General features: G+C 40.7%; 1 protein-coding gene and 1 long non-coding RNA gene across 3 annotated transcripts in view; one reads left to right on the top strand and one right to left on the bottom strand.

The window, feature by feature from the left end:
- Positions 1 to 5,679: 5,679 nt before the first annotated feature.
- LOC126062543 (uncharacterized) lies at positions 5,680 to 22,477 on the bottom strand. 2 transcript variants are annotated; one of them, XR_007514090.1, is made up of 3 exons: positions 22,389 to 22,477; positions 21,548 to 21,678; positions 5,680 to 6,365 (listed from the first exon to the last, which is right to left on the bottom strand). It is a non-coding gene; the product is annotated as an uncharacterized LOC126062543 (long non-coding RNA). The 2 variants fall into 2 exon arrangements; XR_007514089.1 differs by lacking the exon at positions 5,680 to 6,365 and adding an exon at positions 15,481 to 16,356.
- PCTP (phosphatidylcholine transfer protein) overlaps positions 22,372 to 24,068 on the top strand; it is a 35,015-nt gene continuing 33,318 nt past the window's right edge. Inside the window, exon 1 of the mRNA XM_049860198.1 lies at positions 22,372 to 22,550. Within this exon, the coding sequence (XP_049716155.1) occupies positions 22,410 to 22,550 (141 nt within the window). The 5' untranslated portion in view covers positions 22,372 to 22,409. The remainder of the gene's footprint in view (positions 22,551 to 24,068) is intronic.

Raw genomic sequence — 24,068 nt, 5'->3', positions numbered from 1 at the left:
TGGTATAAATCAGTAAACCTCTCATAGATAATTCTGGGTCACTTCCAATTTGATGGACTTCATAGTTAGTCTCAGGGGAACCTCTTTCTCTTGACTTATTTCTTGCTATTTATTTTCTAAGTTAAACTTAGTTTGGAAAACTTTCTTTATAGTAAGAATATGACATGATCTTTTTTTTCTAGGGTCACAGGGCAAGGTTTTGGATCACTTCCACAATAAAATCAACCTTTCTCTGACTTTCCTCTCTTGTTGTGCAATGAAAACAGCCATGAATTGGGAGTCAGGAAACTTAGGTTGGAATCTTTTTGGCGACCATGGGCAAGTCACTCAAACTCTCAGAGTCCCACCTGTCAGATATCAGGGTGCTGCCTCAAGATCCTTTACCATTCTGTCCTTTTCTTTTTCTTCCCCTTTTTAAATTCTATTCGGACTCATAATATCAGAGAACTCGGACAAGGCAACTTGGGGAAATAGCGAACACCAGTACCTGAAACTACCAGGACAGCTGTAGGAAAGCCTTTTTTTAAAAAAAGCTGCCTGGTTCAGCATAGCCATTGACCTCCTACGGTGGATATTCATCTATTTCCATGTGAAGAGAGTCACAGGCATCTGACTCAGAGATGGACTGTAGTGCAAAGGTTTTCTTCATTCCCAATCAGAAATTCTAGGCTTTCAGTGTTTGCACACTCACTTCCACTCTTGCTCCCCCAACGTCAATGCAATAAGGAATACAGGCTGTCCAAGGAAAGGAATAATACAATGGAAAATGCAAACTGAATTTGAAAGTACAGCAGTAGCGGCTAGGATTCATACTTGCCGAGCCTCACCCTGCTGGGACTGCATGACGTTAGTCAGGGACCTCGGTTCACAGTTTTATGTGACAGGACGCATGAGCAGCCAACTCTAGGGAAGACTGATAGGAAAGCCCAAGGGTGTCTCTGGGAACAGGAAGCAGGTACCACTGTACCAACCAGGCTTTTGGGTAGGGAATTTTGACAGGTTTTGTAGACGCAGTCAGGCTTCCTGGAGGCCACCAAGAGGGTGTGTGTGCTCCCGTTACATGGAGCATGGATTTCCTTAGTGCTTCTCCCCTTCCAGGTCACTGAGTCCAGAAAGGAGCATCTGTGCTGCTGCGTGTCGTCCATCAATGCCTCAAGCCCCCAGTTCAGATTCTCACACTTATGTTATGAATTTACAGCAGAAAAAAGGATAAATCTGTACGCTCTCTTCTGTCTAAAATTCCCTTTTATTTTCTTTGTGGTGGGATGAAAACAGTTTCCTTACTGAAATTCCTACTTTCTGTCTCAATACCTTCAAACATATCCTGTACACCAGGGAGGACCTTGGACTACTTGCATCAGAATCAAACGGGGCACATATAAAAAGCATAGGTTTCTGGGTTCCACACCAGACCTACTACATTGCAACATCAGAATATTTGGGGTGTGTGTGTGCGTGTGCGTGTGCGTGTGCGTGTATGTGTGTGTGTGTGTGTTGGAAGGACAGAAATCTTCCAGGCCTGATTTTCTATGTGCTTAAGAGGCTGTCAGTCCTACCCTTTGCACTCTATTCTGTTCTGGTCTCTTTCTGTTCTGTACTGGGATGACTGCATCCTTGCTCCTGACCCTTAATCTCAGAGGTAGGAAATTAGCAGGTTTTGCATCTCCAATGGCTCAGAATTCAGTGTTAGTAGGTACGAAGTATGAATCTAGAAAAATGAGAAGTTGCCAGAAATGAAATGGAATGCATAAAGATCAATACCCTAGGCATTAATGAGCTGAAATGAACTGGTATTGGCCATTTTGAATCAGACAGTCATATGGTCTACTATGCCAGGAATGACAAACTGAAGAGGAATGGCATTGCATTCATTATCAAAAAGGACATTTCAAGGTCTATCCTAAAGTACAATACCCATACACCTATAAGGAAGACCAGTTAATATGACTATTATTCAAATTTACCCACCAACCACTGATGCCAAAGATGAAAAAATTGAAGATTTTTACCAACTTCTGCAGTCTGAAATTAATCAAACATGCAGTCTAGATACATTGATAATTATTGGTGATTGGGATATGAAAGTTGGAAACGAAGGATCAGTAGTTGGAAAACATGGCCTTGGTGATAGAATTTTGCAAAACTGATGAGTTGTTCATCACAAATACCTTTTTTTAACAACATAAATGGTGACTATGCATGTGGACCTTGCTGGATGGAATACACAGGAATCAAATTGACTACATCTGTGGAAAGAGACAATGGAGAAGCTCAATATCATCAATCAGAAAAAGGCCAGGGGCTGACTTTCGAACAGACCATCAATTGTTCTATGCAAGTTCAAGCTGAAGCTGAAGAAGATTAAAATAAGACCACAAGTGCCAAAATACTACCTTGAGTATATCCCACCTGAATTTAGAGACCATCTCAACAATAGATTTCACATATTGAATACTAATGACCAAACACCAGTCAAGTGTGTGATGACATCAAGGACATTGTCCACAAAGAAACCAAAAGGTCATTAAAAAGACAGGAAAGAAAGAAAAGACGAAAATGGGTGTCAGAAGAGACTCTCAAACTTGCTCTTGAATGTAGAGCTGCTAGAGTGAATGGAAGAAATGATGAAGCAAAAAGGACTGAACAGAAAATTTCAAAGGGTGGCGGTTCCAGAAGACAAATAAAGTATTATGATGAAAAGTGCAAAGACCTGAAGTTAGAAAGCCAGAAAGGAAGAACAGGCTCAGCATTTCTCAAGCTGAAAGAACTAAAGAAAAAAATAGAAGCCTCAAGTTATGATATTGAAGAATTTTATGGGCAAAATATTGAACTCTGCAGGAGACATCAAAAGAAGATGGAAGGAATGCAGAGTTATTGCACCAAAAAGAATTGGTCCATGTTCAACTGTTTCTGGGGTAGCATATGATCAAGAACTGATGACCCTGAAGGAAGGAAACCAAGCTGCACTGAAGGCATAGGGGGGGTGGGGAAGGCTCCAGGAATTGGTGGAATACCAACTAAGATGTTGCAACAAACAGATGCAATGCTTGAGGTGCTTACTCCTCTATGAAAGGAAATTTGGAAGACAGCTACCTGGCCAAGCAACTTGAAGAGATCCATATTTGTGCCCATTCCAAAGAAAGATGATCCAACAGAATGCAGACATTATTGAACAATACCATCAATATCAACAATCATTAATATCACGCGCACGTAAACTTTTCCTGAAGATAATTAAAAAATGGTTGCAGCAGTACATCGACAGGGAACTGCCGGAAATGCAAGCCCGATTTAGAATAGGACTTGGAATGAGGGCATCATTACTGATGTCAGAAGGATCTTGGCAGAAAGAGGGAATACCAGAAATATGTTTGCCTGTGTTTCATTGACTATGCAAAGGCACTCGACTGTGTGGATCATAACAAATTATGGATAATATTACGAAGAATGGAAATTCCAGAACACTTAATCGTACTCATGCAGAACTTGTACATAGAGCAAGAGGCCATCATTGGGACAGAACAGAGGGTTACTGAGTGGTTTAAAATCAGGAAAGGTGTGTGTCAGGGTTGTGTCATTTCACCACACTTATTCAATCTGTATGCTGAGCAAATAATCAGAGAAGCTGGACTATATGAAGAACTACAAGGCATCAGGGTTGAAGGAAGACTCATTAACAACCTGTGATATGCAGATGATACAACCTTGCATCCCGAAACTAAAGAGGACTTGAAGCACTTACTGATAAAGATCAAAGGCCACGGCCTTCAGTATAGATTACACCTCAACATAAAGCAAAAAGGCACACACGTGAGCCAATAAGCAACATTGTGATGAATGGAGAGAAGATTGAAGTTGTCAAGGATTTCATTCTACTTGAATCCACAATCAATGCCCATGGAAGCAACAGTCAAGAAATCAAATAACACATTGCATTGAACTAACCTGCTGCAAAAGACCCCTTTAAGGTGTTGAAAAGCAAAGCTGTCACTTTGAGGTCTAAGGTGTGGCTGACCCAAGCCATGGTATTTTCAATGGCCCCATATGCATGTGAAAGCTAGACAATGAATAAGGAAGACTGAAGAATTGATGCATTTGAATTATGGTGTTGGTGAATATTGAATATACCAGGGGCTGCCAGAAGAAGGAACTAATCTGTCTTCGAAGAAGTGCAGCCAGAGTGCTCCTTAAAAGTGATGATGGCAAGACTTCATCTCAGGTACTTTGGACAAGTTGTCAGGAGGGATCAGTCCTACAGAAGGACATCATGCTTGGTAGAGGGCCATCGAAATAGAGGAAGGCCCTTGGCGAGATGGATTAACACAGTGGCTGCAACAATGGACTCAAGCATAGCAACGGTGGTGAAGATGGTGCAGGAATAGGCGCTGTTTCGTTTTGTTGTACATAGGGTCATTATGATTCCAAACTGACACGTTGGCACCTAACAATAACAACAGTAGGGAATTCCATCCACTCCACGTAAAGGAGGTTGTTTCCAATAATATGCTCTATGGAATGCCTGACCAGTTATTTATTACCTTCCCGGATGGCTTCTCTCTCTCCCCATTTGCCTACTTTATGACTTCCTTTTACATTCTGGGTCTTCCTTCACTGTTGCCTTTCTGTCCTCAAACCACTCTGGTGGGATGGGTTATATCTCTTCCTCCTTCCTTTTAGCTGAAAGAATTTGTTTCCAGATTGAGCTTATCTGAGAAGGACCTTTGTTGAGTGGAAATGTAGACACTGATACTCTGTGTGCCACTTCTAACCCTCCTCAAGTCGCAGCTGGCCAGGCCTCTCGCGTTAACCATTGTATCCCCCAGACACATAGGCTACAAAGGACTTACAAATTATAAAAGTCTATACAAACGAGTCCAAAAGTCTCAGACAAACACACTTGTAGGGCTGCAAGGCGACTTGGGAACCGCCTAGTTTAGTTCTTTCATTTTAAACTTGAGAACCTTGAAGCCTGAAGAGGTTAAGTAATTAAATAAAAAAAAAAGTAATTAGCTCATTACTATTCTCCCTGCAGCTTCTGACTATCTCCAAAAGCCATTCTGAATCACTGTTGGTTTTCTAGTGCAGCACCGCTAACCGTCGTTTTCCTGTCTTCCCTTTGCTTCACGTTTTTATACCTTTGTTACAAACGCATGTTTTCATAAACAATGCCTAATGTTATTTTACATGTTCTAAAACTATTTGTAAATTCTCTCATATTGCATGAATACCTTGGTGATTTGCTTTATTCTTTGAGCTGAATCAAAAAAAACCCGTTGCCGTTGAGTTAATTCCGACCCATAGCAACCCTAAAGAACAGAGTAGAACTGCTAATAGGGTTTTCAAGGCTGTAAATCTCTATGGAAGCAGACTGCCACGTCTTTCTCCCACGGAGAGGCTGGTGAGTTTAAACTGCTGACCTTTTATTTAGCAGCCGAGTACTTAACCATTGTGCCACTGGGGCTCCTCTTTGACCTTACCTTTTTTAAATAATTTTTTCACCTTTTTGTACCTTCGCTATACATGAATGTTTCCATAAGCAATAATAAACAATAACACGTGGGGTATTATTCTGCATTAAAAAAAAATAATATTGTATTTTCAGTGAAGGTTTACCCAGCAGTTTAGGTTCTCATTCAACAATTTCCACATAAGTTGTTCAATGACACTGGTTACGTTTGTCACAAAGTGAGAACATTTTTATTATTTCCATTCTGGTTCCATTTCCCATTAATCTAGTTTCCCTGCACCCCTACCTTCTCAATCTTGTTTTAAAGTAATTGTTAACCATTTGGTCTCATGCAGTTTATTTTTTAAAGCAGCACAATACTCACAGGGCAATATTCTTTATTTTTGTGAGCCAATCTGTTATTTAGCTGAAAGGTAACATCAGGGACTGGTTTCCATTCAAGGTTTTAAGAGTATCTCAGCAATAGTCTTGGGGTGTCCTCCAGTCTCAGCCAGCCTAGTAATTCCGGATTTTTTAACTTGAGGTTCTCTTCCGCATTTTTCTCTCATTCTCTCAGGTTCCATCTGTGTGTTGTGGCCCTGATCAGAACAGTTGGTAGCAGTCTCAGGCACCATCTAGTACGATATTCTACATGTTTTCAAAGTATTTATAAATTCTTTCCTACTGTACGGATTTCTTGGCAACTTGCTTTTGTCTTTGAGTTTATAATTTTTAAATATTTGTTTCAAAAACATTTCTATACCTCGTTGACTCTTTAGTTCTTTTTTGGCTTGCTTTGCCACTTCAAATGTTGTGACTGTGGACACATCACTCAGTCCTGATTTGATCCTCTTTTTTTTTTTTCCTTTAAGCTTAAAGTAATAATATCCTTTCAGTTCAGGGTTTGGAGATGTTTCATCTGAAAGATTTAAGAGATGTTGTTTTTAAAGCAGTGAGTTTTGTGTATTTGTTTTTTAGAGCAGCTGCTGCTTCTTTTTAACCCCAAGAAGCAATTAAGTTCTTTTTTTGTGCGCATTGAAAACAGAGCTATTTGATTCTAAAAATACTTTTTCTTACCATTTTATGGAAAAACTTCTTATGTAGCTCACCAGATTCATTTGGATAAAGGCTGCCGCTGAGAAAATTTGTACCGCTCATTAAGCACTAAAATATTTCTATTTGAGAATACTGGAGAATGTGCAACTTAGATGCACCTGCCTACTAGCTTACCTGCAGATTTCATCGAGGGCTCTGTTCCGAGGCTTGGTGGTTCCGCTGCAAGCTGAATCGTAGGCTGCTCATTGCAGATCAAAAACAGTGTTTTCTTTTTTTTGTAAAAAATATATGTAACACAACATTTGCCAATTCAATGTTTTTTGTAACTATTCAGTGACGCCAATTACATTAGTTACGTTGTGCAACCGTCACCAGTATCCGTTGTCAAGTTTTCCATCACCATGAACAGATACTCAATGGTTTTTTTTTTGACATTTGAATTACTCAGATCAGTAAAAATGTAAAACGCAGAGTAGGGGGGAGACTGACATAGGATTTCAAATGTTTATTTTGCCAAGCAAGTACTTATAAAAGAAGACCGCCGTCTACAACCGTGGTTATTTCTTAAGACAGAGTGCTTTATTTATTTATTTTTTTAGTTTGTTGCACATTATCTGGGTTTTTTTTTTTTTTAATTTATTGTGGTTTAAGTGACAGCTTACAAATCAAGTCAGTCTCTCAAACAAAAACTTATACACACTTTGCTATGTACTCCTAGCTGCTCTCCCCCTAATGAGACAGCACACTCCTCCTCTCCACCCTGTATTCTCCGTGTCCTTTCAACCAGCTCCTGACCCCCTCTGCCTTCTCATCCCCCCTCCAGACAGGAGCTGCCCACATAGTCTCATGTGCCTACTTGAGCCAAGAAGCTCACTCCTTACCAGTATCATTTTCTGTCTTATAGTCTAGTCTAATCCCTGTCTGAAGAGTTGGCTTTGGGAATGGTTCCTGTCTTAGGCTAACAGAGGGTCTGGGGGCCATGATAACTGGGGTCCCTCCAGACTCAGTCACACCATTAAGTCTGGTCTTTTTATGAGAATATGATTTCTTCATCCCACTGCTCTCCTGCTCCATCAGGGATTCACAACAGAGGACTTTAGGATAAAAACAAAGAATAGGAAGGATATAACCTCACCACATTGTTTTTATTTTTCACATTTTGAGTGCAGGTCTCCAAATGGGCATTTGGAAACCATTAAATCTAGATTAATTAATCCAGGAACCAGACATGTGAATTATAAAGTCAAACCCTTGTTAAAAAAAAAAAAGAAGGGCCAGAATTTTATATTTGTTTTAGTATCAGGTATTGCTCATTTAGAGTGGCTCTTTAGAGGGGGGTTAAGGAGCCCTCATGGTGCAGTGGTTAAGGTGCTTGACTGCTAACTGAAAGGTCAGAGGTTCAAACCCACCAGCCGCTTTGCAGGAGAAAGTTGTGGCAGTCTGCTTCCGTAAAGATTACAGCCCTGAGAACCTTAAAGATTACAGCCTTGAGAACCTTAAATATTACAGCCTTGAGAACCCTAATGAGGGCAGTTTTACTCTGTCCTATAGGGTCGCTATGTATCAAAATCAGCTCGATGGCAATGGGTTTGCTTTTGGTTTGAAGTGCTGTTTAGGTGTCTCAAGATTTCTAGATTATTAGAGAAACAATGGTGGAATCAGTACACATAGACTGACTCTGCCATGCTAACGTTGCCATGCTTCTTCACCATTAAAAAAGTACCTGTTTCACCGGGTTTTTGTATTACATGAAATAATAAATCTGAAAGCACTTTGTAAACGGTGGAGTGACATCTAATTATGAGATTTTTGTCAGTATCGCTAAACGTTGTGGGCTTTTTTTTGTTCAAACCTTATCTAGGCTGTGGGAATGTGTCTAGAATGTCTGGTAAAACTTATCAAAACCAGTTTCACATAGGAGAATACCTTGTATAAAATATACCTCAGTGCCTGGCAGAGAATAGGAACTCAATTATTTTTAGTTTTCTTTAGCCACTAAAAGTTCATATTTTGACTCTTTTATGACATAGTGTCGATCATTTTTCAATATGAGTTCTAGGCAGATGGCAATTATGCTTCTGATGTCTTTTAGAAATTTTCTTAAACAAGTGAGTGGAAGGATATTAAAATAATCTTTATGTTAGTAAACCTTTCAACCAACCCAGCCACCAAAAATCCCAAACCAAACCTGTTGCCTTCTAGTGGATTCTGACTCATAGCTACCCAGCTACACACCAGTTTATTCCGTGTCTTCTGTCTCTACTCCACGTTCTCTACCGACAAGTCTGTATCGAACTAGCAAATTTAACTGTTTAGAATAGATCAAAATTCTTCTCAGCCCGTGATTGAAAGTCATAAAGCGAAATTATCTCTTTAAAGAATCTTTTGAATGGCACGTGGAAAACCTAATCATAAGCTTAAAAATTGGACAATATGGAGAAGCATAAGTAGAAAATAAAATCATGTTCCCTCGCCTCCATTAGAACAGCTAACATTGTGCTGTATCTTCATCAACTTGACTCTTTCTCCAAATAATATGTATGCTATTTGCTTACAAAAACAGGATTTTCTTACAGAAATAGGATCATGCTGTATATAATTTTTAAAATCTTATTTTGAGCACTAACCATGTAGAGTAAATATCTTTCCATGTCAATCAATGGACTATCAGACAAAACTACATATTTTTCAGGATATACCAGAATATATTTATGCATGCTCGTTTAGTCTGCTTCCAGTTTATCTCATTAAAAAAAAAAAAAAAATTCCCTCTCATGTACTATATTCTCCAAGAAGATATGCCAGAAACTATAGCCAACTTTGATAATATTCAATACTTACTACTGGGTTTTCAGATCTCAATATACTGTATTGTCAAAGATTTCTCCTGCCTCGCTCCATTTCCTATACAGCTTATCCTCCTCTAATACATCGCACTGAAACGTGTTTATACACAGAGTCTATATATACATATATGTAAAACAACAGAATTCTTATATTAATTCACTCAATGGATATTTGAGTGCTTATTATGTACCACACGTATGCTTGGAACTTGGGGTACAGTGGTGACCGAGACAGAAAGATCCCTGCTGTCACTGAGCTTACGCTCTGGTGGAGAAGACAGACGCTCAGCTAATTACAGGCCAACGTCATCCCTGGGGAGCAATTAATACTTATTTGTTTACTTTATATTGTTCTCCTCCTCCCCTCACTAGGGTGAAGGGCCAATCACAGAGGACAATAAATTTTATACAGGAAAAAAAAAAAAAAAAGCAAAAGGTGGAGATTGCAGATAAAAGGGTCTGAGAGAGGAGAGTCTATAGAAGGAACATTGAAAATGATACCTACAGGGTAAGAATAGTGTGGGAGGATGGGGACAGCAGTTACAGAGAAAAAAGCATGTGCAATGTTTCTGAGATGAGAAAGTGGTTGGAATGACCCAGGAACTAAAGAACCGCAGACTGAATGAAGCCCAGTGAGCAAGGGAAGGATGCAGACGGTGAAGATGGAGCAGGAGGTAGGGGCCAGTCAGGCGGCGCAGGATGTGGTAGGCTAGGATGAGAAGTCTGGATAGTAACTGATGTGATGTGAAGCCCTTGAACAGCTGTAAGAAGAGGAGTGACACAATTTAATTAGCATTTTAAAACAGTTCTCTCTGTCCTGTGCACAGTGGGCTCCATCCAGTAGGGAGCTCATTTAGAAGGTCCCTGAGAAAGACACAGCCAGGTTTCCAACCCAAACTTGAGATCTCCAGTGTTACAAAAGGATTCCAGGTGTACAGAAAAAAGGAGCTGATATTTGTGCTGATTAATACAAAAGTGCAGCTCTGCAGTCTGGGGATCATAACCCACGTGAAACCCTAGACTCTCGGGCTGAAATGCTGTAGTGCTGAACTCAGGTTCGCTGGAATGATCACTCTGGGAAGTGGAAAGGACTTAGCAATACAGTACACCCAGCTCGTCTCTGGAATCCTCTTACTGGAAGGAAGAGGGATGATGATTTTGCTCTCTGATTCCTTGCAGGATTCAAAGAAACCTAGTTTTCTGAACTGTCAATTTCATTTCATAATTTTCAAATAAAGTACAGTGAAACCTGTGACAGCCAGAACTGGCCAGGACTTCCTGGCTTTTCCAGGTCTCACCAGTTTTCTGCCTTTGACGGGATGCAGTCTTATCTCTTTTCTATTGCTCCTTTTAGTGGAAAATACAGTAAAGCCTGTGAAAGGCAGAAACCTGATAGGTTTCCTTATGCAGGTTCCGGCTTTTGCAGATTTTACTGTGTACTTCTTATCAGGCAAAACTATAAACTCACCTTTCCTAACACTTGATTTGCATGTTCTCAATTTATTTATACATGGAGCAGGCTAAAAAAGTAGGGGCCTTCAGTCTTTATGGATCTGTGACAACATGGTGTGACTAACTGAATAACCAAGTTATTATCCAAGGTATTATCTCCTTATGACTCAGTTCCTTCATCTGTAAAATAAAAGTGGTGGATTTATAACACATACATAAAATGGTTTTCTCTATTATAATTGCTTGTCTTCATGTGTTCTAAACTGCAGGCTACGCATGAAAATTTGCATCTGATGTATTTTGCACTCTGCAATAGCCGATTAGCCACCAATGTTCTGCTGCTATTCATAAGGTTTTCACTGGCTAATTCTTTTCAGAAGTAGACTGCCGGGTCCTTCTTCCTAGCCTGTCTTAGTCTGGAAGCTCAGCTGAAACCTGTCCTCCATGAGTGACCCTGCTGGTATCTGAATACCGGTGGCATAGCTTCCAGCATCACAGCAACATGCAAGCCCCCACACTGCGACAAACTGACAGACATGTGGGGGTCTGATTAGCCATCAGATCATAAAAATTCTATACTGAAGGATTCCACATATCATCTTTAATTTATTTCTTTATTTATCAATTCATGTACTCACTTGTTTGATAAATATTTATCAATTGCCAATATTTACTGATATTGATCAATGAGCAATAAATATATGTCGAATAAGTGAGAACATGAATAAATAAGAGAATAAAGGTGAAATCTGAATCCTTTTTCAGTATGAAGTTATATAGTTTTATGGGGCAGTTCTACTCTGTCCTATAGGGTCACTATGAGTCATAATCGACTTGACAGCAACGGGCTTGGTTTTTGTTTTTTTGTAGGGATTAAATGAAAACATTTAGCATAGTTTCTGGCTCTTGGTAGGTATGAACTATTATTAACTGGCTTACGGGTTGTTTTATAAGCTTTGGAGTCCAGTGCTGGTGTTAGGACCCTCTTGCTTCTCCACTGCCCTAGCGCCGTAACATACCTGAGCATTTAATAAAAGCAGACATCAACAGTACAGGTTGAATAGAATAGAATTAAACTGATTTAGATGGAAAATGAAGCATATTAAAATAGGTTCTGATACAGAATTTAGAAATAGCTATTGAGACAGTACATTCCGTTAAGTGTTCGCTTCTGCTTTCCAGAGTGCTTTTGTTTGTATGATCTGCTTTAATACCCACAGAAAATCCTTGAAATAGGTATTATTTTTATATCGTCACTGTTGAGTAAAGGGGTTTAAAAAATTAAAGTGGTTTTTCCACTGTTGTTAAAGTGAGTAGAACCCAGATCTTTTGATTCCAAAGTTAATTTTTGTGACCATGACTATCTTGGGAATCCACAAACCAACTTAGTTCCATATTGAGAAAAAACATTCAGGGGAAGTGCCAAGTTCTAATCTTCACCCGTATGTTTTATCTACGATACCACACATTTCTGTCACTCCTCAGTTGTTTGGGGCCTAGTAGCTTTCACCGGTAAATGAGAACAGATAGACTTTTAGTCTCCAAATTCAACAGGTAATTCACATGTCTGCTCTGTGCCAAAATGAGGCATTTGTGAAGGGTCCTTCATTTTTCATAATTTCCAAAATGGCATTTTTCTTTTCTTTCCCTCTGTTTAAACAGCAATCATATTATTACACCTTTATTGGAACTGTTTCTTCTATTAATTTTAAATTATGCATCTTCCAATTACACTGAAGATACAGAGAATAATATTCACGAACCTACCACTCTGCGTATACATTAACGTTGTTGTTGTTGTTAGTGCTGTGAGTCAGCTCCTATTCATAGCGACCCTGTGCACAGCAGAAAGAAACACTGCCTGGTCCTGCACCATTGATATCATGCCTTATTTCCTATATACTTTTTTTTTTTTTTAAAGAAATAGAATGTTACAGATATTGGTGAAACTGAAGTGCACCCTTCCCATTCATATTTTTATATTCTCGGGGTATACATATAGTCCATACACAACAGTTTCTTACTCTGTGCTTTCTTCTGCAACTTGATTTCTTTATTCACTCAAGATTTATCCATGATATACAAGTAGGTAGAGGTTTTTTTCTTTTTTAATTTCAAAAACTATGCAATAAATACATCACAATTTATATATTTTGCTGTTGGTAGATATTTATGCTGTTTCCAGTGTTTTGCCACTAAAACAATGTATATTCTTATGCAATATTAGCAGTTATCTGGGGCATACTCGTAAGGGGGGAACTTCCGGGCCAGACAGTCTGGGCATCCCCAAATTTAACAGATCTTGTCAACTCGTTTTCCAAACTACCATTTATACTTCAGCCAGAATGTTTTATACCAGAACTTTCATTCTCTGCATATTCACCAACACCTAGCATCAAAATTTTAAAGTTTCTGCCAATTTTATGTAAGTGAAATGCTGTAATTTATTCTGCATTTCCCCAATTAGTAGGGAAGTTGAACAACTCTTCATGTGTTTCTATGAAGTTTGGCTTTTCTCAGTTCATATTTTTCAATTGCATTATTTATTTGGCTTTTTCTTATTGATTTCTGGGAATTCTATGCAGATTTTAAATACTAATCCTTTGTTGGTCACACGAATATCAAATACCTTCTACTAATGTATGAGTTGTCTTTTTACTTTATTTATGGTGTATAGTTGAACAGAAGCCTTTGCTGTTTAATGTAGATAACAACTAATCTTTTATGGTTCATCATGTTGTATGTCTTAAAGAGATACTTTTGTAACTCTTAGGTCACAAAGATTTACTCTTATCTTCTAAAAGTTTCAATTCTTTGCCTTTCAAATTAGTTCTTTTATACACCTGGAATTTATATTTGCATATGACAGGATATAGGAACCTCATATTTTTTATAAGGATAGCCAATTGTCCCAACACCACTTTTTTAAATTGTCTACCCTCTCTTACTATTCTTCCGTGTGTACATGGGTCCGCTTCTGGATAGGAAGTTTTTCATTGTTCTGTGTTTTTCTAGACCTGGGTCAATATATACCGTTTTGTTTATGACAAATCATATAGCATAACGATAGGACAAGTTTCCCTTTTGTTCTTACTTTCTCCAATTGTTTTTACTCTCTTGATCCCTAATACTTCCAAATGAATTTTAGAATTGATGTGTCAAGTTCTATGAAAATGCTTTCTGGATTTTTATTTAAATCTCATTAGATTATTGATTGAATTGGCAGGAATGACCATCTTTAAAATATTCAATATTTTAATTCATGAATAGAGTATTAGTCAGGGGTCAGTGCAGGAAACAAAAACTCTCCAGGTTTATTAAGCAGAAAGAGATTTGATACAGAATATTGATTACTGGCACTAGGCTAGGCTCGTGGAATAAGAGCAATTTGTTTTTTATTTGTTTTAAAGTTTCAAATGTGGAGGGAGCAGGGATTAGTTATCTTTGTTTTTTTTGGCATTGTCATCAAAGAATTCCATTATTTGGTATCTGTTGAAAATGTCCTGTGTATGTCTCTCAAGTTGTTTATCAGGACCCACTATGGGGGTGGCATCTTACAGGTCTCCCTCAAGTTGTTTTTCAGGACCCCACTATGTGGGTTGGAAATCCTGGCGGCATAGTGGTTAAGACCTATGGCTGCTAACCAAAAGGTCAGCAGTTCAAATCCAACAGGCGCTCCTTGGAAACTCTGTGGGGCAGTTCTGCTCTGTCCTTTAGGGCCGCTATGAGTCAGTATCGACTCGACGGCAGTGGGTTTTTGGTACTATGGGGTGGCATCTTACATCTCTCTCAAGTTGTTTTTCAGGACCCCACTATAGGGGTGGCGTCCTGCATATCTCTCTTGTAAGTTGTTTTTCAGGACTCTACCATGGGGGGGAGGGGAGCCCTGGTGGCATAGTGGTTAAGTACTACGGCTGCTAACCAAAGGGTCAGCAGTTCAAATCCGTCAGGCACTCCTTGGAAACTCTATGGGGTGGTTCTACTCTGTCCTATAGGGTCACTATGAGTTAGAATCGACTCAGTGGCACTGGGTTTGCCTTGGTTTTGGTTACCATAGGGGGTGGTGTTACAAGATAATGCACATCTTGGACTCTGATGCATAAAGTTCCATATATCTTCCCTACAAGCTGTTTCCCGAAGATAAACAGAATCAGCCAATCCCTGGGGCATGCATAGTAAGAATGGGTGCAACTTTACAACCTTGTCAAGTGGCCACCAAGACTGTGCAGTGATGACTTGACATTGTCCAAACCGACTCTGCCTTGGATTCCAGATGGGCACACGCCTCATTTCTTAACCCCTGTATTTCTCAGAAAGCCCTGCCTTTTTCCCCCCAAAGCAATGAATAAAACATGAAATCCTTCCCGCCTAAAACCCCTTATAAACTCCAGGAAAACTTCCATTCAGGGAGAGACTGGAGGCTAGCGTAGACAGAAGCCCCTCTCTGTCCCTCCCTCACGAGCCTTTGCTTTTTTTTTTCTGTCACTAATAAACCTCTTTTCTTGTGGAACCTCCAAGTCTCTCCTGGTCATTCTTGGTCTGCAGAAGGCAAGAACCTAAACAGGACATGGCCCCAAGCTGGGAAGCCTTGCCCTGCAACAATTTCTCTCTGAAGACATACACATTTTCTTTTGGAGGCAACCCCCCTCCCCCTTCCCCCCGTGACCCCATTTTGGTGGACATCCATTGACCTGATGGTTAGCTGAATTTGGGGAAAAACCATCCCATAATATCCTCACAGTACAGAGTTGTGCTCTAGGTCTCTGCCACTTCAGGGATGCTAATCTCCCAATGATTATTATCAGCTTGGTGGTGACACGTCCTTTCTGGTTTACAAGGCGGTCAATTTTAATAAAGATTTTATGAGATTTTGTAAATAATATGTAAGTTCTACTTATTGGATATAAACCCATTGCTGTCGAGCCAATTCCAACTCGTAGCGACCCTACTGGGCAGAGCAGAACTGGCCCATAGGGTTTCCAAGGCTGTAATCTTTACAGAAGCGGACTGCCACAGCTTTCTCCCATGGACCAGCTGGTGGGTTTGAAGCTCTGACCTTTCAGTTAGCAGCTGAACTCTTAACAACTGTGCCACCAAGGCTTTTATTGGATGGAGGGTTCTATATATACCCATTAGATCAAGCAAATGGATTATATTCTCAGGGCTTCCATATGTTTGCAAATCTTTTGTCTACTTGATCAGTCAGTTTCCCAGAACCTTAAAATCTTCCACTATAAATATATTTCTGATTTATCCTTGTACTGATGACAATTTTTGCCTTATATATTCACATCCCCACCAGCAATGTATGCAAGCAAGTTCTAGTTCCACCGCATCATCACCAACACTTGCTTTGATCAGTCTTTTTAATTTTAGCCATTCTAATAAGCATGTCCCCATACATCCGTCAGTTTGTCATACTGTAGTGGCTTGTGTGTTGCTGTGATGCTGGAAACTATGCCAAACGGTATTCAAGTACCAGCAGGGTCATTCATGGTGGACAGGTTTCAGCAGAGCTTCCAGACTAAGACAGACCAGGAAGAAGGAACTGGAGATCTACTTCAAAAAAAAAAAAAAAAACTGGCTAGCAAAACCCTTATAAACAGCAATGAAACACTGATATAATGCCGGAACGTGAGCTCCTCAGGTTGGAAGGCACTCAAAATATGACTGGGGAAGAGCTGCCTCCTCAAAGTAGAGTCGACCTTAATGACCTGGATGGCATCAAGCTTTCGGGACCTTCATTTGCTGATGTGTCATGACTCAAAATGAGAAGAAACAGCTGCAAACATTTATTAGTAATAGGAACATAGAATGTACCTATGAATCTAGGAAAGTTGGAAGTCACCAAAAATGAAATGGAATGCCTTAAGATTGATATCCAAGGCATTAGTGAGCTAAAATGGACTGGTATTGGCTATTTCGAATCAGATCATCATATGGTCTACTATGCTGGGAATGACAAATTGAAGTGGAATGGTGTTGCATTCATTGTCAAAAAGCTGTCAGTGATAGAATAATATCCATATGCCTACAAGGAAGGCCACTTAATAAGACTATTATTCAAATTTACACACCAACCACTAATGCCAAAGGTGAGGAAATTGAAGTTTTTGCCAATTTCTACAGTCTGAAATTAACTGAACATGCAAGTAAGATGCATTGATAATTATTGGTAATTATAATGTGAAATTTGGAAACAAAGAAGGAACAGTAGCTGGAAAATATGGCCTTGGTGATAGAAAAGACATTGGAGATCGAAAGATAGAAGTTTTCAAGATAAATGACTTTTTCATTGCAAATACCTTTTTCCACCAAATAAATGACTATACACATGATGCCAGATGGAATATGCAGGAATCAGATCGCCTGCATTTAAGGAAAGAGATGATGGAAAAGCTCAATATCGTCATCAGAACTAGGCCAAGGGCTGACTGTGGAACAGACTATCAATTGCTTATGCACAAGTTCAAGCTGAAGCTGAAGAAAATTATAACAGGTCCATGAAAGCCAAAGTATGGCTTGAGAATATTCCACCTGAATTTAGAAACCATCTCCAGAAGAGATTTGACTCGTTACACACTAGTGACCAAAGACCACACGAGTTGTGGAATGACATCAAGAACATCATACATGAAGAAAGCAAGAGGCCATTAAAAACACAGGAAAGGAAGAAAAGACCAAAATGGATGTCCAAAGAGACTCTGAAACTTGTTCTTGAACATCAAGTACCTAAGGTGAACGGAAGAAATTCAGTAAATGAGTTGAACAGAAGATTTCAAAGGGTGGCTGGAGAAGACAAAGTATTATAATGAAATGCGCAAAGACCTAGAGTTAGAAAACCAAAAGGGAAGGACACACTTGGCATTTCTTAAGCTGAAAGAACTAAAGAGAAAATTCAAGCCTCAAGTTGCTGAAGGTTGGGGTGGCTGTGACATATTTCTTAAAATAAGGCAGCAATGAAGTTTGCAGCATCGATTGACTGTTCCTTTTCATGAAAGATTTCTCTGTAGCGTCCAACGCTGTTTGATAGCCGCTTAACCACAGTAGAACTTCCTTAAAAATTGAAGTCGATCCTCTCAATTCTTTCCACTGCTTTATCAATTAAGTTTATTTAACATTCTAAATCCTTTGTTGTCATTTCAACAACGTTCATAGCGTCTTCACCAGGAGTAGAATTCTATCTCAAGAAATCACCTTCTTTGCTCATCCATAAGAAGCAACTCCTCATCTGTTCAAGTTTTATCATGAGATTGTAGCAATTCATCACATCTCCAGGCTCCACTTCTAATTCCAGTTCTCTTGCTATTTCTACCACATCTGCAGTTACTTCCTCCACTGAAGTCTTGGATCCCTCAAAGTCAGAGAGTTGCAATCACTTCTTCCAAGCTCTTGTTAATATTTTGACCTCCCATGAATCACAAACACTGTTAATGGCATCAAGAATAGTGAATTCTTTCCAGAAAGTGTTCAATTTGCTTTGCCCAGATTCATCAGAGGAATCACTATCTATGGCAGCTATAGCCTTATGAAGTGTATTTCTTAAATAATAAGACTTGAAAGTCAAAATTACTCCTTGATCCATGGGCTGCAGAATGGATGCCGTGTTGGCAAGCACAAAAACAGCATTAAGCCCCTTGTACATCTCCAGCCATACTGAAGGCTGTGGTCCTTGACCTTCATCAGTAAGTGTTTCAAGTCCTCTTCACTTTCAGCAAGAAAGGTTATGTTTTCTGTATAACGCAAGTTGTTAATCAGTCTTCCTCCAGACCTGATGCCCGGTTCTTCATATAGTTCAGCATCTAGGATTATTTGTTCAGTATACAGATTGAATAGGTATGGTGAAAAGATACAACCCTGATGCACACTTTTCCTGACTTTAAAACAGGCAGTTTCCCCTTGTTCTGTTCAAATGACTGCCACTTGATCTCTGTACAGGTTCCTCATGAGCACAATTAAGTGCTCTGGAATTCCTATTCTTTGCGATATTATCCATAATTTGTTATGATTCACACAGTTGAATGCCTTTGCATGGTCAATAAAACACACATAAACATCTTTCCGGTATTCTCTGCTTTCAGCCAGGATCCATCTGACATCAGCAATGATGTCCCTGGATCCTCATCCTCTTCTGCATCTGGCTTGAATTTCTGGCAGTTCCCTGTCTACATACTGCCACAGCTGCTTTTGAATGCTCTTTAGCAAAATTTTACTAGTGTGTGATATTAATGATGTTGTTGTTGTTACGTGCCATCAAGTTGGTTCTGACTCATAGCAACCCTATGTACCACAGAACGAAACACTGTCCAGTCCTGCACCATCCTTACAATCGTTGTTATGCTTGAGCCCATTGTTGCAGCCACTGTGTCAATCCATCTTGTTGAGGGTCTTCCTCTTTTTTGCTGACCCTGTACTTTACCAAACATGATGTCCTTCTCCAGGGACTGATCCCTCCTAATGACAAATATTAATATTGTTTGATAATTTCTGCATTCGGTTGGATCACCTTTCTTAGGAATAGGCATAAATGTAGATCTCTTCCAGTCAGTTGGCCAGGTAGCTGTCTTCCGAATTTCTTAACATAGATGAGTGAGCATTTCAGCACTACATCCATTTGCTGAAACACCTCAATTTGTTTCTATCCATTCCTAGAGCCTTGCTTTTCACCAATGCCTTCAGTGCAGCTTGGGCTTCTTTTTAAAGTGTTGAAAAGTAAAGATGTCGCCTTGAAGACTGGGGTGCACGTGACCCAAGCACCTGTTTTCAATTGCCTCATATGCATGGGAAAGCTGGAAGATGAATAAGGAAGACCAAAGAAAAATTGACAACTTTGAATTGTGGTGCTGGTGAAGAATATTGAATATACCATGGACTGCTAAAAGAACAAACAAATCTATCTTGGAAGAAGTAAAATCAGAATGCTCCTTAGAAGCAAAGATGGTGAGACTACCTCTTACATACTTTGGACATGTTATTAGTCCCTGGGATTAGTCCCTGGAAAAGGACATCACACTTGGCAAAGTAGATGAAAAAGAGGAAGGCCCTTAACAAGATAGATTGACACAGTGGTTGCCACAATGGGCTCAAGCATAACAATTGTGAGGATGACACAGGACCAGGCAGTCTTTTGTTCCAGTGTACACAGGGTCACTACGAGTTGAAACTGGCCCAACAGCACCTAACAACAACAACAACGACATCTCCATTAGAGCTCTTGGATGACCAGGTGTATTGTCAATGAGCAGTAATATTTTGAAAGGACTCTTTTTTTCTGAGGAGTAGGTCTCAACAGTGGGCTTAAAAAATTCAGTAAACCATATTGTAAACAGAAGTTCTGTCATCTGGGCTTTGTTTTTCCATTTTTAGAGCACAGGCGGAGTGGAGATAGCATAACTCTTAAGGGCCCAAGGATTTTCTGAATGGTATATGAGCATTGGCTTCAACTTAGCTAACTGTCTGGTGCAAGAGGCCTTGCTTTTGGCCTGTCACAGCTTTCATCATGTCTTGCTCACTAAGCTTAATCATTTCTAGCTTTTGATTTAAAGTGAGAGATGTGTGACTCTTCCTTTCACTTGAACACTTAGAGGCCATTGTAGGATTATTAATTGGCCTAATTTCAATATTGTCATGTCTCAGGGAATAGGGAGGCTCAAGAAGAGGGAGAAAGATGGGGGAACAGCAGTCAGTGGAGCAGTCAGAACACACAGAACATTTATTGATTAAGTTTGTGGTCTTACATGGCTCAGTTTGCGGTGCCCCGAAACAATTACAATAGTAATATTAAAGATCACTCATCACAGATCACCATAACATATATACTAATAATGAAAAAGTTTGAAATGTCGTGAGAATTACCAAAATGTGACACAGAAACACGAACTGAGCACATGCTGTTGGAAAAATGATGCTGAGAGACTCGCTCGATGCAGGGTTGCCGCACACCTTCGCTTTGTAAAAAACACATTGTGAAACACAATAAAAAGAGGTATGCCTGTATAGAAAGGATCCCTGAAAGTTTAGTCTTTAGATGCAGTTGCTTTTTTAAGCAATTGGATTTTAGTTTAAATAAAATACACTTTTGACAAAGGACCTATAACTTACAAGATTTTTTTAAAAACAACACGAAAGTGTGACTATAACCATTTGTACACTTAGTTTAGAAAAATATAACATACTCCCAACACCATAAAACAAAATAGAACCAGCATTGAATTGAATAAAGGAGTAACTTACACATGCTGTCTAAGACCCTTGCAAAATGTGATCTTATTTCTCTCCTTGCAAATTGGTATAAACACAGAGTTTGCCACTGACTTCAATGCTTTCTCTTAAGTATGGAAGTAGAACATTTCAATATAGTAATGTAAAACAAGTGGAAATTTTTATTGGATATTTGCTTTGAAATAGGCTCTGTGCAAAAATGTTCTGTGTCTATTATTTTATTTAATCCCCTTCTCAACCCTAACTGGTAACGCAATTCTTACCCCATTTTACAGATTAGGAAATGTGGACTTTCGGTTTATTGGCACCCAGATGGACCTGTTACGTCATTTTGATGTTTAAACTACCTATTTTATTCAAAGCCAAATGTGATCTGCTCATGGGAAATACAATATACCTGTATACTTCAAAGGAAAAAAAGATCTTTGAGTTGCACAGAGATCAAATCTGGGCAAGCTGCAAAAATCCTGGGCGGATACAACGATCCTTTTCAGATCATTTTCCACCTCCCAGGTGGCAAAATTACCTTGTAGATCCAGTATGAGAACTCCTCCTCATCCTTGAATATCATCACTTGTATTAGATTTCTTAACCACTTTTACTTCATGGACCCTTTTGGTGGTGTGATGGATCCTGAGGACCCCTTCTCAAAACACGCTTTTAAATGCATAAGGAAAAGAAGAGACATTTTTAAAAATAGAGTTCTAGCAACTAATCTCTGAGAAGATTTTTAAGCGCTTCTGCGCTGCCTACCCCTCCTTCTAAGGCTACCAACCTTTCAGAGAATTTCCATACCTTCTTCAGAGAAGGTAAAGGGTAGACACCAAAGAAAAGTTTGGAAGTATGGAGTGGTATTACGGGATGTGATACTGAGGAGGGGTTTTCCTTCCTCTCCCTTTCCCTTCCCTCTAGAAGTTTCCTTACATCTTTAGCCCCTCCTTCTTCTGGGTCTTTCCCCAGATCAAGTCTAGTTTTTCTCTGGCTTTACCTCTTGCTCAGGAGCCCTGGTGGCGCAGTGGTTAAAACACTCAGCTGCTAACCTAAAGGTCTGGAGGTTCAACCCGCCAGCTGCTCAGTGGGAGAAAGATGTAGCAGTCTGCATCCTGAAAGATTTACAGCCTTGGAAACCCTATGGGGGCAGTTCTACTCCATCCTATAGGGTTGCTATGGGTCAGAATCAACCCCAGAGCAACGGGTTTTACCTCTTGCTCAGCTCCGCCCACTTTCTAGGCCCACTCACCCAGGCCCTGTCTTTAGGCCCCACCTTCTCCCTACCCCCCCCCCCCCCGCCCCGCCACCTCTGTTTCCTGCCAATCACGCTGGGGCCTCTGGACCCGCCCCCAACCCACACCAAAGCTGTCAGGCACCTTCTGCCCAGACACGGAAGAATGGATCCTGCAGCGGGTGGCTTCTCCGAGGAGCAGTTCTGGAAGGCCTGCGCCGAGCTCCAGCAGCCCGCGCTCCACGGGGCCGACTGGGAGCGGCTGGTGGAGGCCTTGGGCGTTAGCGTCTACCGGCTGTACGACCAGGTAGCGGCCGGTCTGCTGGAGGCCTGTGGGGGCTGCAGCGCCCCGGGACCACTCAGCTGGGAGGATGGGGCTGCAGCCTCGGAAAGAACCGGGGCCGGTTTGCTGGAGCGCTGGGAGGAGCGCAGGCTCCCCGCCCCAGCGCGGGGGCGGTGCCTCAGACTGACTGTGCTCCGTGCAAATGAAAGGTGGTTGGGAGGTTACTCAAGTTCAGACTCGTGTGGGAGGCCCGTTGGGGGAAGCGGTTTGTTAGAAGTGAGTGATAGAGTTTAAACGTGGGTCTGCGGATTCCTAGGTTCATGCCCCAAGTGACCTACGTGCAAGGGACGGGGATGTCCCCTCCTGAGTGGGTGCCAGCAGGGGTGGTGGTGGGCAGTATTCCAGCACTTAGGTGTAGATGGAAAAGAGACAGGACTCTCGGCGACCGGATGTGCAGAGTGGCTAGTCTGGGGGATTGCCCAGAAGGGACCTGCTGTGATCTGCAGTCATTCTAGTGACTGTGGCTTGTTTGACTGCTGCCCCTTTCTTGTAAGTTGCCCCTAACTTGTTAACTGCAGTTTGAAGTTTCTGGCAGAAAGATTAACCAAAGGAGGTAGGAGGAATTACTAACGGCTTTCCTTTTTTTTTTTTTTTTTCAAGTGGATTCCGACTCCCCATGACCCCATGTGTGTCAGAGTAGAACTGTACTCCATAGGGTTTCCGGTGGCTGATGTTTTGGACATAGATTGTCAGGTCTTTCTTCTGAGGCACCTCTGGGTGGACTGGATCGCCAGCCTTTCTGTGAGCAGCTGAGTGTGTTATTTGTTTGCACCACCCAGGGACCTGGAGTCGGGTATTAAGCAAGTCTCAAGGCATTACTGGAAGCCAGGTGCCATCCAGGTGGAACACGTTGCACCTGAAACCTGTCACCCACTGCTTTGTGTGATGGTAGCTGCACGGCAAGTTGGTTAAAAGTCACCTCCTACATGTAACATAAATGAAATTGAAGTTTCTTGGCATAGGACAAGAGCATTGTACTGTTAGAGCAGGGAGCAGTCCTAACACCCACCTGGCTCAAACCCACGTTTCATGGATGGAAGAAACAGGCCTGGAGGGGTGAAGCAATTCTCTAAAGAGGTCCTACTAAATCGTTGGCAGAGAGAGGATGCTACCTATGTGGTTGCATTTTTAAGCAATTGTACTTTGTTGTGGTATGCCTGTAACATCTGTTCTGACTCATAGGGACCCTGCAGGCTGGAATAGTACTGTCCCCATTGTGTTTCCAAGGCTGTAATCTTCATGGAAGCAGACTGCCGCATCTTTCTTCTGTGGAGCCACTGGTGGGTTTGAACCGCAGACCTTTTAGCTAGCAGCCGAATGCTTAACGCTGCACCACTAGGGCTTCTAATTGCACTTTAAAAAACAAAACAAAAAAACAACCTGTTGCCGTTGAGTGAATTCCGACTCATAGTGACCCTATGGCACAGAGTAGAACTGGCCCACAGGGTTTCCAAGGAGCACAGCTGGTGGATTCAAACTGCT

Source organism: Elephas maximus, chromosome 19 (assembly GCF_024166365.1).
Source record: "Elephas maximus indicus isolate mEleMax1 chromosome 19, mEleMax1 primary haplotype, whole genome shotgun sequence".
Lineage (NCBI taxonomy): Eukaryota > Metazoa > Chordata > Mammalia > Proboscidea > Elephantidae > Elephas > Elephas maximus.
The sequence above is the reverse complement of the archived record's forward strand: the minus strand, read 5'-3'. Positions and strand labels throughout refer to the sequence as shown.